Raw genomic sequence first — 14,187 nt, forward strand, 5'->3', positions numbered from 1 at the left:
CAGATGATGCATCACCTCTTGGTACATATAAACCAGGGGTCAGCAAACTTTTTCAGCAGGGGACCAGTCCACTGTCCCTCAGACCTTGTGGTGGGCTGGACTATATTACGGGGGGAAGAAATGAACAAATTCCTATGCCCCGCAAATAACCCAGAGATGCATTTTAAATAAAAGGATACATTCTACTCATGTAAAAACACGCTGATACCCAGACCGTCTGCGTGCTGGATTTAGATCCGGCCGGATCTGGCCCCCGGGCCTTAGTTTGCCTACCCGTGATATAAACAATGAGCCGCTTGCGGTAAACTTTGCTGCTGTTTCCAAACTGCTTGTGTTTGTGCAGGGCGAGTTGTCAGTGCCTTGCAGAGAAAACTTAGGGAGGATCGAGCTGGAACTGCTAGCCCACAAATTCACGGACCACTTTACGTTTCCTTCGTCTTACACCTTCTCTATACTCCTTGCATTGTTCTCCTGAGATGCAGTTCAGTTGATTTCTTGAACACTTTTCCTTTTGTGGTTGTGTTTTTCCACTGTAAACTTCTAAACTATGGTTTATTTATTGTAACCCATCCTATTGAAAACTGCCTTGCTAAACCTACCCGCTCACACCCTTTAGTTTGCCATGTCCATAGCCTTTCTGATTTATTCCCATCTGTCTTTCACCTCCCTCCATGAAAAGCATTCCCACAGGGATGAGACAATGGCATCCTCTAAACGAGACAACTCAGCAAACGGAATGGTTCTGCGCTGGCAACCATGAATGAGAGACCCAAAGAAATACAGATAGTCACTGTCTGTCTGCTAGGCTCATAATACTCTTCTTTTTATATTCCTTGAAGCTAAAGGGGACCATAATTCTTCTCTTTACAGTCTGTTACCCCCACCTGCAACTAAGGCACACAAAAATGATTCCTGGTTTCCTGCCATGCTCTAGAGTTATTGGGGATCAGCCAGTTTGTTGTTAGTTGAGGTTGGCTGAGGAATGAGCCATGCTGTCTCTCTGACAATGACTGGAGCACCTTAGTCTGAAAATGAGGGGCTGCTTGCTTGTCCCGCCTCTCTGAAGAAACCCCATCCTGTAATAATAATAATAATAATAATAATAATAATAATAATAATTTATTTATACCCCACCCTCCCCGGCCAGAGCCGGGCTCAGGGCGACTAACACCAGTAAAATTACAGTAAAAACATAATAGGAAAAAACCCCAATTTAAAATACAGGTTAAAATACAATTTAAAATGCAGCTCATTTTAATAGTAGCCCATAGATCAAAACCATAAGGGGAGGGAAACAGAAGGGTCAGACTGAGTCCAAACCAAAGGCCAGGCGGAACAGCTCTGTCTTGCAGGCCCTGCGGAAAGATGTCAAGTCCCGCAGGGCCCTAGTCTCTTGGGACAGAGCGTTCCACCAAGTCGGGGCCAGTACTGAAAAGGCCCTGGCCCTAGTTGAGACCAATCTAACCACCTTGCGGCTCGGGACCTCCAAAGTGTTGTTATTTGTGGACCTTAAGGTCCTCTGTGGGGCATATGCAAAGAAGTCCCCCCCGTTCCAGAAGTGGTGCAAACTTGGATAGAAAGCTCTACCTCCTGCTCTTGCTGATTGCATGAACTGGGCTCTACTGGGGAATCCAGTTAGGAACATCAGTTGATGAAATAGAGAAGTCCTTCCAAGCTTTTACAGAACCCCAATTAGAAACGTCAGTAGTTCTGGGTTTGGAAGAATGTCAAAATGCGTCTCAAAATTTCCCTGGGGGCAAAACAAGGGGGCACCTGCTGTGATGCATTGTGGGGTGGTCTCCAGTGGGGTGATACTCTTCTCCACCCCTGTCCCTAAACGATCAGCACTCGGTATGTCCTCAGCATGCTCTGTTCTCATTAGGCTGTTTTTAGATACCCTTCCCCCAGTTTTTCCACCCTCTAAAGGTATTTTGCACTTCTGCAAACTTTAGAGTTTGCTTGAGTCTGCTGACACATCTGTGTATAGATAGTGCTGTTTCTGCTGCAGAAACCATGGCATTCGTAGAATCGCAGAATTGGGAGGGACCCAAAGGGTTAACTACTCCAAATTGCCCCCTGCAATGTGGGAATCACAGCTCAACTTCAGAAACAGAGCAATAGATTCCATGCGGACTGTCACCCAGCCTCACCCACCACAAGCCTGGAGTGGTACAGTCCATGAAATGTTCAATTCCTTGATTCTGCTGAAATTGGACCTCTTGATGTGGTGTGTGAGAAAGGACCAGCCGATGGTATGGAATTCATGATGCCCAGATGACCCTGTTCCTCTTCTTCTTTCTCCTTCTTTCTCCTTCTTCTTTCTTTGGCGATCATTCATAGTCAAGTAAGATTGTCTTCCATAAACACGGTCTTAACAGTGAGTCCATAATTCTGGATCCACACGTCCTTCCACAGTGGGGACATTGGTTTCCGGGTGGGAGCTGATCACGGTGTGGATTTGCCAAGCGTGCCTTCCTCGTAGCACGTTTCTCCCTTGCGCCCTGAGTTCGAGTGTCTTCAAAGCCCATGACACCTTTGGTAAAGGCTGTTCTCCAACTGGAGCTCTCGCAGGCCAGTGTTTCCCAGTTGTCAGTGTTTATACTACATTTTTTTTTGTTTGCCTTGAGACAGTCTTTAAACCTCTTTTGTTGACCACCAGCATTACACTTTCCATTTTTAAGTTCGGAATAGAGTAGTTGCTTTGGAAGACAATCATCAGGCATCCGCACAACATGACCAGTCCAACGAAGTTGATGTTGAAGAACCATTGCTTCAACACTGGTGATCTTTGCTTCTTTTAGTACACTGATATTAGTTCACCTGTCTTCCCAAGTGATGTGTAAAATTTTTTGGAGACACCGTTGATGGAATCTTTTAGGAGTTGGAGATGGCGTTCATAAGTGGTCCATGTTTCACAAGCATACAGTAAGGTTGGTAGTACTGTCCTAGTGGGATGGTTTGACCTCTGATTTGCATGTGGGAATTGCAAATTCATAAGGCCAGAGCCATAAGGCAAGGTGAGGTGGCTGCTTCAGGCATCAGGATCCAATGATATCCCGGTGTCAAACTTACTTGTCTGCCCCATTCCTGATGTAGATCTTCCATGACCCCTTCTTCCCTGGTGGGGAAGGGTGGGGATGCCATTTTAGGGCCCAGCTCGGGCGCCAAAATGTCTTAGGCCAGCCTTGTCCCTCCTTAAATCCTTCCTGCACGTGCAACCCATCAAAGGAAGAAGAAGAAGAGGCTTCTCCATTGCGTGCTAGCTTTGCAAGCCGAGGGAGATTTTAACATCTGCTAGAGCTCAGTTTTATAGACGTTTAATAACCCTGTCCAAACATTTCCTTTTGCAACCTTTTGCATTATGGTTTACTGAAGTTTTATGGGTACACTCAAAGTTTTTAATGCACCGTGGCCATATTTTGCATGCAATTGAAATTATTGCCGGGGTGGGCTTTCTGTTATAGATTCTTGATGCAGATTTTGATAGTGTTTTCTCCATCAGTTGTGTGCGTGTGATGAACCAGCCAATCCCAGTTTCTACAAAAACGAATTTAATCGCAGATATCCTGTTACCTAATGAAAGGCTGTTTTGATCGTAAGGGACCGTGCTTTGCACACTATGGTATCCTCTTGCATAACAAACAAATAGCATCATTTTTCCTGCCGTGTTCAACCATCTTCCCCTCCCCATTTGCTACCCTTTGTAAAAATAACAATGATAATCTAACAGGGGCAGAGGATATCTAGCTGCTGGGAAAGAATGTAGGCTGGTTTACCTTGATCCAGTTCAATTTCCTGTTTCTTTCTTTTTATGTAAGCGAGATAGCAATGGATATGAAACATTCTCTCTTCATTACTCTCACGCTTCCTTAAAACTCTGGAAGTGGGTCTCCTGTTATGGAATCAACAATGCACCACAGCTTGTTTATGCAACCATAACACAAAGGTCAGGTTAGTTTCTGAGCAGAATTAAAACTCCTGACTATGACCTATAAAGCCTCAGGTGTCTCAGGACCCCAATGCCTCCAGGACCACCTCACTCCACATGAATTGAACGGGACCCTGAGATGGTCAACTGAGGCTCCTCTGCACGTGCCCCTTCCATGGCAGGTCCTGAGAGTGGCAACATGAGAACGGGCCTTTTCTGTGGTGGCTCCCCACTTGTGGAATGCTCTGGCACCATCCTCAACCATTTTTCAGTGTCAGGTTAAAAGCTTTCCCTTTGATCCAGGCCTTTTGTCCTTAATTTGAAGGGCACCATGCTGCAGGATCTGTAAAGGTAAAGGTAAAGGTACCCCTGCCCGTACAGGCCAGTCTTGACAGACTCTAGGGTTGTGCGCCCATCTCACTCAAAGAGGCCGGGGGCCAGCGCTGTCCGAAGACACTTCCGGGTCATGTGGCCAGCATGACAACGCTGCTCTGGTGAGCCAGAGCCGCACACGGAAACGCCGTTTACCTTCCCGCTAGTAAGCGGTCCCTATTTATCTACTTGCACCCGAGAGTGCTTTCGAACTGCTAGGTTGGCAGGCGCTGGGACCGAACAACGGGAGCGCACCCCGCCGCGGGGATTCGAACCGCCAACCTTTTGATCGGCAAGCCCTAGGTGCTGAGGCTTTAACCCACAGCGCCACCCGCGTCCCATGCAGGATCTCTAGAACATGTATAAATTGGGTTTTATGTGTTTATTGATTTTGTCTGTTTTAATTGACTTTAATGTTTAGACTGTTTTTGTAAGTCGTTTTGGGAGACAGACAGACAGATAAAGGGTGCCATTTTGAAGTTTTCATTAGGAGATAATGTCCTTGGTCCAGGACTTTATTACCAAGTTTTCTTTGACGTATTAAACCTGGGTCTGTTCTATACTATATTAGAGGCTGACATCTCGGGGTGCTTCTCCGTATTAAAACAACCAAAAACTAGATGTCCAGGAGAGAGATTCTGCCTTAGTGTTTCCCCTGACAGGCTAGCTTTCTGTGAGCAGACTGCAAATGATGGCTTTTTCACCCCAAATGTGTTGGCTAAGCGCATGTATGGATATTGTTAGCGAGGCAGTGGGAGACGATGATGGCTCTAGATATGAGTGGATCCGAAAACATGAAAGAAATCAGCAAATGTTGAAAGGCAAAGCATTCTACCCAAAAGCCATGCATTAAAGTCTTCTCTGAAGCCACAGCAAATATTTATCTCCAGGAAATTGCGCTTCAATTTTTGGAGAACAGATTGCATTCAAGTTTTTCTGATCATGATTTCCTGTGCTTTTCCTATCCCAGACTGGGCACAAGATAAGTTCAACATGTTGTTGTAATGTATGTCTTTGTAAAATAAAATCCTGGATGTAGCGATAGACGGTGCTATCAGCTTGTTTTAATAATATCTTGAACTGTTTCCCACTTCTTATTGTCTTGTTGTGTAACTGGTGGTGGCCTTTGCTGTGCCGTGAAGATTTGGAAAAGAAAGAGGGGAACGAAATGGGTGGTTTAATTTTAATAATAACTTTACGGTGTTTCCTGCAAATCTCCTAGGAAGCACCTATACAGCTTCCCAGATTCACACAATGCCATTTTTCACACTGGGTGCATGAGAACAGGTCTGCTGCTGTTTTCAAGAATCTGCATGTGTAGAATTGCTTCGTAACACAGTGAACATCTGCTGTTCTCACTTCTCGAAGTGAAATGCGCAAATTCACAGCTGTGTATTCCCAAGCTTTGCCACGTCGCGTTTTCCAAAGTTGATTTGATTTGATTTGAGATCATTTGCTTTGATTTGAGATCATTCCCTTTTTTAAAAAAAATATAATTTTTATTCAGTTTACAAATAAGACAAATTAATACAATTCAAACAATTTATAAAACCATTCTCTCATTTTTTGACTTCCCTCAACTTGGCTGGTACTCCTTCCCTTCTCAATTTTCCACACATTTCTTAGTTCTTATCTACTTCTTAAATTAAATCTGCTTTAAATCCATAATTTTAACTTTCTTTTTTACAAAGCTTCGCTAAACGTTACAAGCGTTATTTGTTTTTCACTTAAATTATTCATATATTCTGAGAATTTTTCCCATTCTTCAATAAATCTCTGATCTCGTCGATTCCTAATTCTTCCTGTCATTCTATCCAGTTCTGCAAAGTCCATCATTTTCATTCTCCATTCTTCCAGTGTTGGTAGAATTTGAGATAATTCCCAAAGTAAATCAAGGAGTACCAGAAGCAGGGTGTTTATCCTCAGATGCGGGAGAAAATTGACATTAACGCACTAACAATGTGGGGGCTCATTTATCTAGAAAAGGGCATTGAATATAAGTTTGCATAGTCTGAAAATTTCCAAGAAATAGCTTTAGTGTACCCAGAGCATTGAAGGCATTCCCTCCCTTTGAAAAATGAAGGCTAGATGTTTGCTGCTGACTTTTATCCTCTTAGATACTGATGACCTTTCACAACAGAGAGCAGATGTCTAGTTCCAATTAACACATTCCCGAGGAAAAGGTAGCACTTGGACAAGTTGGTGCAAGCCACAACAGCAGCAATTCATATCTGGTTGGCTGGGTTCATGCTTCTATCTTGTATCACCCAATTCTGCTTTGATCAGGATGCTGTTCTCAACAGCTAGGACTGCGAACCTGTTACCTTTCCTCTTTTGACAGTGCAAACTGTAGGCTCATGCCAATCCACACCACTTGTTGCAAGTAGAGATGGGAAATTTGTTTTGGTTTTCATTTAAATGTGACCGTACCTAATTCACAGGTCTGGAAGCAACGCCCAAAGTAAAACGCTTCTCTGAATTTTGCAATGCAGTCCTCCAGCCAAGTAAGGTTTACAAAAGTGCATACACTGAGCTGAAGTGTGCACCTGTCTGTGAAAACAGCGTACATAAATTGCACTGCATTAGGGCATGTTGTATTGCAAAAAATTATATGTGTATCTCACACACACAAAAAAAGTGCACGGTAGGAAAAATTCGCCGTAAAATACTGATGAATTTTCGTGAGGGTTTTCTCTCTCTCTTTAAAGCAAACTAATGTGGAAAACTGAAATTAAGAGAGGGAAAACGAGAAACCAATAGAAGCCAAAACAGATTTTCACATCCCTAATTGTTGATCTGGTCTACATAGTGAGGGAGTGAGAAACCTAAGTAGGGAGTGAATGCTTTCTTGAGTTTCGAACTCAGACTGTCCTTCAGATCCTGTACTTCTTCAGATTTCTAAATGCAGTCATCAGTTCAGAAGCACGCTAACGTTTCTAGCGACTGCCATTAAAATAAGGGCACAATGATGTGCTGCGAGTTTTAAATTACATCGTTTTAATTTAGTCTGTCCACTGTTTATCTTCCCAGTTCTGTTTGCATATCCTTGTATTTCCTACACAAACAGCCATGGCTGGGTGGCTGATAGGTTTTTCAGTCAAGAACAGACAATTTGGAAATGTTGGTAGCAGACTTATTTAATTATGTTGGCTTGAACAGCCTGCACAGAAACTTTGTTTGTTTGTTTCAGGTTTTCCTTGTTAGGTTCTAACCTATAATATCCATTGTCCGTAAGATTTATTGTATTTCTCCTAAACTTTGGACTGGTCCTGCTCACACAGAGGAGTTCTGGGTTCTGAGTCATCAAGTGGCAAAATGCTTATGTGAAGGAGACCCTAATACTGAACTGTTGTTTGTGTGAAATTCTCCATCTCAGATACAGGATTCGCAGGTAGAATATTGCCTCCTTCAGCATGTAAGAAGTAACTTCTCCTTCTCTTGGCCTTGCCCTCTCACAGCTGGCAAATGGAATCAATCCAGGACAAGGCCTTGGCATCGAGATCATTGCTACCTTGCAGTTGGTGCTCTGTGTGCTTGCCACGACAGATAGGAGGAGGACCGACGTCACTGGATCGGCACCTTTGGCCATTGGCCTCTCAGTGGCCCTGGGGCATCTTCTTGCTGTGAGTATAAACTTGGATCAGGGAATGCTTTGCAGTCTCCGGGACTGCAAAGCACATTAGGGCATCCGCTTGTGAACTGCCGAGGATGAGCAAATGCATAACACACACACACAGGCAGAAGAAGCTGCCCATTTGCATAAAGCCTGCATATGCTAAGTTGTGCATATGCTAAGTTGTGAAGTGAAATAGAAATGAACTGCATCTTGCTATAGGGGAAGTTGCCAGAGACTTCTGTGCCAGCTTAGTCTGCTGCCAGGTGCTTTGGATAGATGAAACAGAGCTGAAAACAAAACTAGGTCTCTCCACACACAGCCTGCATTCAAGCCTGTTTCCTCCTGAAGAGAGATATTTAGCACACCATCCTCTTTGTTGGCTTGAACCAAGACTAACTCACACAAAATGGAGATTTGCAACTGAATACCCCTCGTGTGTGATCTAAGTTAAACACCACGTGAGAGAGTAGCAGAGATACATCAACAGTTCATCATTTACCTGTTAGATTCTCCTTGGTTCAGCTACAGTGGAAGTTTCCATGCTGTTTATTTAGCAGCACAAAATACAGAGTTATACAGAGTTGTTTTCCACTTCAGTGTGCAGTTAAACAATTATACTTAACAAATGAGAGGTCCTCTGCAAAGCAGGACACAGGTTCACATTGTGTTGTATTCAAAAAAGGATGCAGTAAAGAATATAGAACCAGGATCAGCAGGGATGGAGGTGGTGATCCAAAGGTCTCTTTCCCCAGAATGGCCTTTTGCTCATGGGTGCTGCCACCTACACACAACTCCTCTGCTCTGGGTTTAGTTATAAAATGGCATAGAAGGTACCTCATACCTGGGTCAGACTATTGGTCTGAAGAACACTGTGATGCCCACCTCTTCCTGTTCCATATCCGAGTCCTGACAAACATAAACTCATAAGAGGAGCCCACTTAGACCACTATCCTCTTCTCACAACAGCTAGTCAGATGCCCATGGAAGTCGATAAGCAGGACTTGAGTACAACAGTGTTCTCCCCACCTGCGATTCCTAGAATTGGGTGTAGAGAGGTATACTGCCTCCGCAATGGATGCTGTCAGGAACAGTGCTGAGGAGGGCTGCACTGAGGAAGAATGGTGGCAGCCACCCCTCTCCTTCTGATCCTGAATCTTCCCAGGAGCAGGAGGACAGTATAGATTTGGAAAAGTGGTTTGCAGAGGGGCATAGTTCAGAAGGCAGAAGCTGGGAAATACTGGATGGGGGATAGCTAGGAGAAGAAACACTGGAAGAGAGAGAGAGTTAACAGATTCACTGTCTCTGGGTAGTATCCACCACCCTTCCCCAAAGTCCCGGAGAGCTCAGAAAGTGTCAGAACAGAAAGCACAGAGGCTACAAACTCAGATTACAAGATGTAGGAGTGACGCAGATTAATAGGGATGGAGGGAGGAGAGACCTTAACTGGGAGCACCGCCATTCTGGTTAGATGCTTTCCTTTGTCCTTCGCTTTGTTTATTAAAGAAATTAACTGGTAAAAATTCCCTTTCATTTGATCTGCTCATTTACGGCCACAGGGGAGGAAGTTGATTCCCTGAAGCCTGACAGATGCTCTCTTCGAGTGATGCTTCCTGAGATCTTTTTTTCACTGGAAATGTGGAAAAGTAGTTTCAACGTGCAACTGGATATGAATTAGCTACCCACTTGCATTTGGGAGGTAGACAGGGTCCCTCAACAGACTGCCGATACCTGATGGAAAACCTGCCTCCTTGTGATTGTTGCTCTCTCCTCACTCACCTTAGATTGACTATACTGGTTGTGGAATCAACCCTGCAAGATCTTTCGGGTCCGCTTTGATTACCACTAACTTCACCAATCACTGGGTAAGTTTCAGGTCTTAACACTGAAATGGGTGCCCGTTTGCAGAGGTACCGTATATGCTACTTGTGGTATGTGCTGGAAGCAGAGGAGAGTTCTGTTGCGACTGTCAGTTGCCATTTCCGCCTGCTGTTTGTGGGTTGCCCATATAGGAGATATGATAGCCATCTTCAAATATCTGAAGGGCTTTCACACTGAAGGTGGAGCAGACTTGCTCTCTGCTTCTCCAGAGGATGGGGCCAGAACCAGTGGATTCAAATTACAAGGAGATTCTGGCTAAACATTAGGAAGAACGTTCTGGCTGTTAGACAGTAGAATGGACAGCCTTGGAAGGCTTCATTGAGGTTTAAAAGAGAGGTTAGAAGACCATCTCTCAAGGATTATTTCTATGTGGTTTCTGCATTTGAGGAGGGTTGGACTAGACACACCTGTTTGTTTGTTTGTTTGTTTGCAATATTACAAAAAAAAACACAAAAAAAAACCACAGAGACTGGATTAAAAAGGGAAGCAAATAACTTAGCAGGGTGCTGTTACCAAGCTATGGGTAAAACTAAAACTAATTACCGTATTTTTCGCTCTATTGGACGCAGTTTTTCCCCTCCAAAAATTGAGGGGAAATGTGTGTGCGTCCTATGGAGCGAATGCAGGCTTGTGCCATAGCCACGCGCAACCCCTCCGGCAGGGAGAGGCTGCACGGGGCTATGGCTTCTTTAGCCCTGCGCAGCGTCTCCCGGCAAGGAGAGGCTGCACGGGGCTAAAGGGGAAGCCAAAACAGCGAGCAGGATCCATCCCACTCACTGCCTTGCCTTCTTCCATAGCTGCGCGCAACCCCTCCGGCAAGGAGAGGCTGCACGGGGCTATGGATTCTTTAGCCCCACGCAGCCTCTCCCAGGAGGTAGAGGCTGCACGGGGCTAAGGAGGAAGCCAAAACAGTGAGCGGGATCCATCCCGCTCGCTGCCTTGGCTTGTTCCATAGCTGCGCGCAACCCCTCTGGCAGGGAGAGATTGTGTGCAGCCTGTACGCTGCTCTTTGGGGCTGGGGGGGATTTTTTTTCTTGATCCCCCCCCCCTAAAAACTGGGTGCACCCTATGGTCCGGTGCGCCCAATGGTGCGAAAAATACGGTAGATCTTCTTAGCTTCTTTTCCCTGCTGGTGTCACCCAGAACTAATCACCTGCATACAACCAGTTCTAAATCACTTTAGTTCCTGCTCACATTACACCACCTATTGACTACAGCACTATTCAACTTCTCCTCTAAAAATCTTCTCTTGGGTGGACACACTTTGAGGACCTCTCTTCACTGCCAGGAAATGATGAACTGGCAGGGGGTGGAAATAATAATAATAATAATAATAATAATAATATTTATACCCCGCCCTCCCCAGCCAAGACCAGGCTCAGGGCGGCTAACACCTGATATAAAACAATTGATCGAAATACAACTTAAAAAACAAGATTAAAATACAACATTAAAACATTAAAATGCAGCCTCCTTTCAGTGGAAACTCAAATCAAAAACTTCTGGGAGGATAAAACATCATGTCTTCACCAAGGCTAACTATCCAGACTGGTCCTACGTGGGCCAGAAAAAAGCCAGCTAAGTCCCCAAATAGGAGTTCCATCACAGAAGGAGAAAGGAAAAAAGAAAGAGGGGGAGGGAATCAAATTGATTCCACCCAAAGGCCAGGTGGAACAACTCTGTCTTACAGGCCCTGCGGAAAGAAATCAGATCCTGCAGGGCCCTGGTCTCATGAGGCAGAGCGTTCCACCAGGCTGGAGCCAGGGTTGAAAAGGCCCTGGCTCTGGTTGAGGCTAATTTAACTTAGGGCCGTGACCTCTAGGGGGTTGCTTATGCCTCTGAAATAACTGGTTGCAAAATGGCAATGTTTCTCTGGGAACTGCTCTGTCAAATGTGTCTTCCATTGACCTTGTATTTCAGATTTTCTGGGTTGGCCCGCTGATTGGAGGGGCCAGTGCCGCCCTCATCTATGACTTCATCCTGGCTCCTAGGAGCAGCGACGTAACCGATCGCATGAAGGTCTGGACCAGTGGCCAGGTGGAAGAATATGATCTCGATGCCGATGACTCCAGGGTGGAGATGAAACCAAAATAGAGGCGAACCGAGACAGGAAGAAAAAGAAGACAAACAAAACCAATCTCCGAAGATTTTTATCAGTATTATAGACTCTTTGTAAAGCAACAAGCAATTCTTCCCAAAAATTTTATAAGTCATTAGAGTTTTCCTTCTCTTATTTTGTGCCTATTCTTTCCAGACTTTTAGATCTGTGGCTGCACAGTGAGACAGAACAAAATTGGTGGGGCGGGGGGAGGAGATGTCTATATTTTGTACTATATATGTGTGAAAGTGCTAGGGAGAAGATTTGCAGTAATGATTCTGGAAGTCCAAGTTTAGATTTCTTAATCCAAAGGGACTGGCTTCTCCTGCAGTTTGATGGGCATATTGCAATGAAGCCCACACGAACAGCCTACAGGCAGTCAGAAAGGGATATCTGAAGAGATTTCACCTGCCAAATTCTAGAAATGAAAAAATAAATAAATCAATGGAAGTGCCTGGTGAGAAGATTTTGAACACGGAGGGCCAATTTTCATATTCTACAGATTGTGCCGATCTCTAGAAAGTGTCTGAGACACCAGAAGTGGTTTGTTATTTTTAAAAATCACATGCAGACCCATTTAAGAACAGGCTCCAGAAGGAAGTTGGTGTTATTTAGTGCTATTTTTCCAGAAAAAGAGGTGCTGGAACTCATCATGAACATTTCCCTTGTTTTCTTATAATGGCAATGGCACCCACCCAACTGAGTTCTGGTGAGTTCCAGGTGAAAAAAAGCCCTGGTGTTACTTAGGCGCATACTCTTACTTACAAATAATATGTGTTTATATATTATATGCATGTCGCTGCATACAAAATCCAAAAGAGAGGCATAAACGCTAAAGTATGGAATATCTCTTATTTCTTACAACTTGAAAGGACTTCTCTTCCCCTTTGTAGACATCTGTTGGCAATTTATTTATTTTCAAAGCCACACCTTGATGAAAAGTTGGCAAGGGCCAGGTATAATTTTTGTCACCTGGCCCACCGATAGCCCTGGAGATCAAAGGCTAGCGTACCAGCTACCAGGAAATTCCCAAGTCAAGCGTCAATGAAATTAGCGGGGGTTAACGCAATTGGTTTTTCAAAGTTCCCCTATATTCCCAATGAGGTTTGTGCAGGATAATCGCCCGGTGGGTTGTGCCAGTAAACATTATTGTATGTAATTAACGTCAGCCCAGGTTTATTCATGTCTGTTAACACGCATTCCTCTTCGCGACGCACCATTAATTCTGCCGCATGTAAAAACGCTACCGACTCCCAATAAATGTTTACACCTTATAGTTTTGCATGTATGTAAACTGTATCTGTACATACCCATATTATAAATCAGCTCCCCACCAACCTGCTTTGGGTTGACATCAGTCATCAACTCCAATCAACATAGCAGTGGATGATGGGATTTGTAGTCCAAAACATCAGAATGGGGCCAGAGAATACACGTCTAAAGAATATATCAAATATTTTCACAATTTTTCATAAATTTCAAATCAGGAAAAAGTTCCAAATTCTTTTATTGTTCAGAAGTTTGCTTTGAGGGATACTTAACGTAAAGTATCAAAATTTTGTGGGTGGGTTTTATAGCAACGATGTTGTGCATTAGCTTGAACTCATTAGATTTGCAAGTTTATTTAATAATAATAAAATAAATTTTTATTTGTACCCCATCCTCCCCGGCTGGAGCCGGGCTCAGAGCGGCTAACATCATATAAATAATACAGTATGCATAAAAACAAGCAGTTGATCGATTAAAATGCATCCCAAAATTAATTCAAATAAATTAAAATTAAAACTGGGCAAATGACAATCCTCAGGTTAAAATTGAAGGTGATTAATACTCAAAAGGACCAACTGTTTCTATTGATATTATAAGGACCTGTGAAACCTTTCTCCCCCATGATGACATCCCACCAGCAACGAAAAATGCAATCCTATCCCAGATTAGGAATATCGGAGGAAAAAATAGATGGGGATAATCTGAACTGGATTTCTACAAATGAATTTAAATTAGAAGAATGTTCTGGAGATTCTTCCTACTGGAAAAAAACCACTTCAGTCCTAAATCCTCAATAAACAGGAAAAAGATACGATGATAATTTTTCCTTTATCTCTCTTTCAAGAGCAACATCCATTTCCCAAGGCATTCTGGAGTAGTTCAGTTCTCACAACAGCCCTGTTAGGTAGGTGAGATGGAGCGATAGGTCACCCATTGAGCTGAGCTATATGGCAAAGTGGGAATTTGATTCAAACTCTGTGTAGTTTAACTCTGGCACTATTTACTTGACCTTTCTGGCTCAGTTTA

The 14,187-nt window shown here is 43.8% G+C and overlaps 1 protein-coding gene across 3 annotated transcripts in view; it reads left to right on the forward strand.

The window, feature by feature from the left end:
• The window catches only part of AQP1 (aquaporin 1 (Colton blood group)), a 41,488-nt gene extending 28,322 nt beyond the window's left edge, over positions 1 to 13,166 (forward strand). For 2 of the 3 annotated variants that reach the window (XM_083406774.1, XM_083406773.1), the window contains 3 exons: positions 7,759 to 7,923; positions 9,698 to 9,778; positions 11,715 to 13,166. In XM_083406774.1, the coding sequence (XP_083262900.1) occupies positions 7,759 to 7,923; positions 9,698 to 9,778; positions 11,715 to 11,888 (420 nt within the window). In that variant the 3' untranslated portion in view covers positions 11,889 to 13,166. The remainder of the gene's footprint in view (positions 1 to 7,758; positions 7,924 to 9,697; positions 9,779 to 11,714) is intronic. The other variant, XR_014503683.1, reaches the window with a different exon arrangement.
• The last annotated feature ends 1,021 nt before the right edge of the window (positions 13,167 to 14,187 follow it).

The sequence above is a fragment of the Podarcis tiliguerta genome (assembly GCF_965153285.1).
Source record: "Podarcis tiliguerta genome assembly, chromosome: 12".
Classification (NCBI taxonomy): Eukaryota; Metazoa; Chordata; class Lepidosauria; order Squamata; family Lacertidae; genus Podarcis; species Podarcis tiliguerta.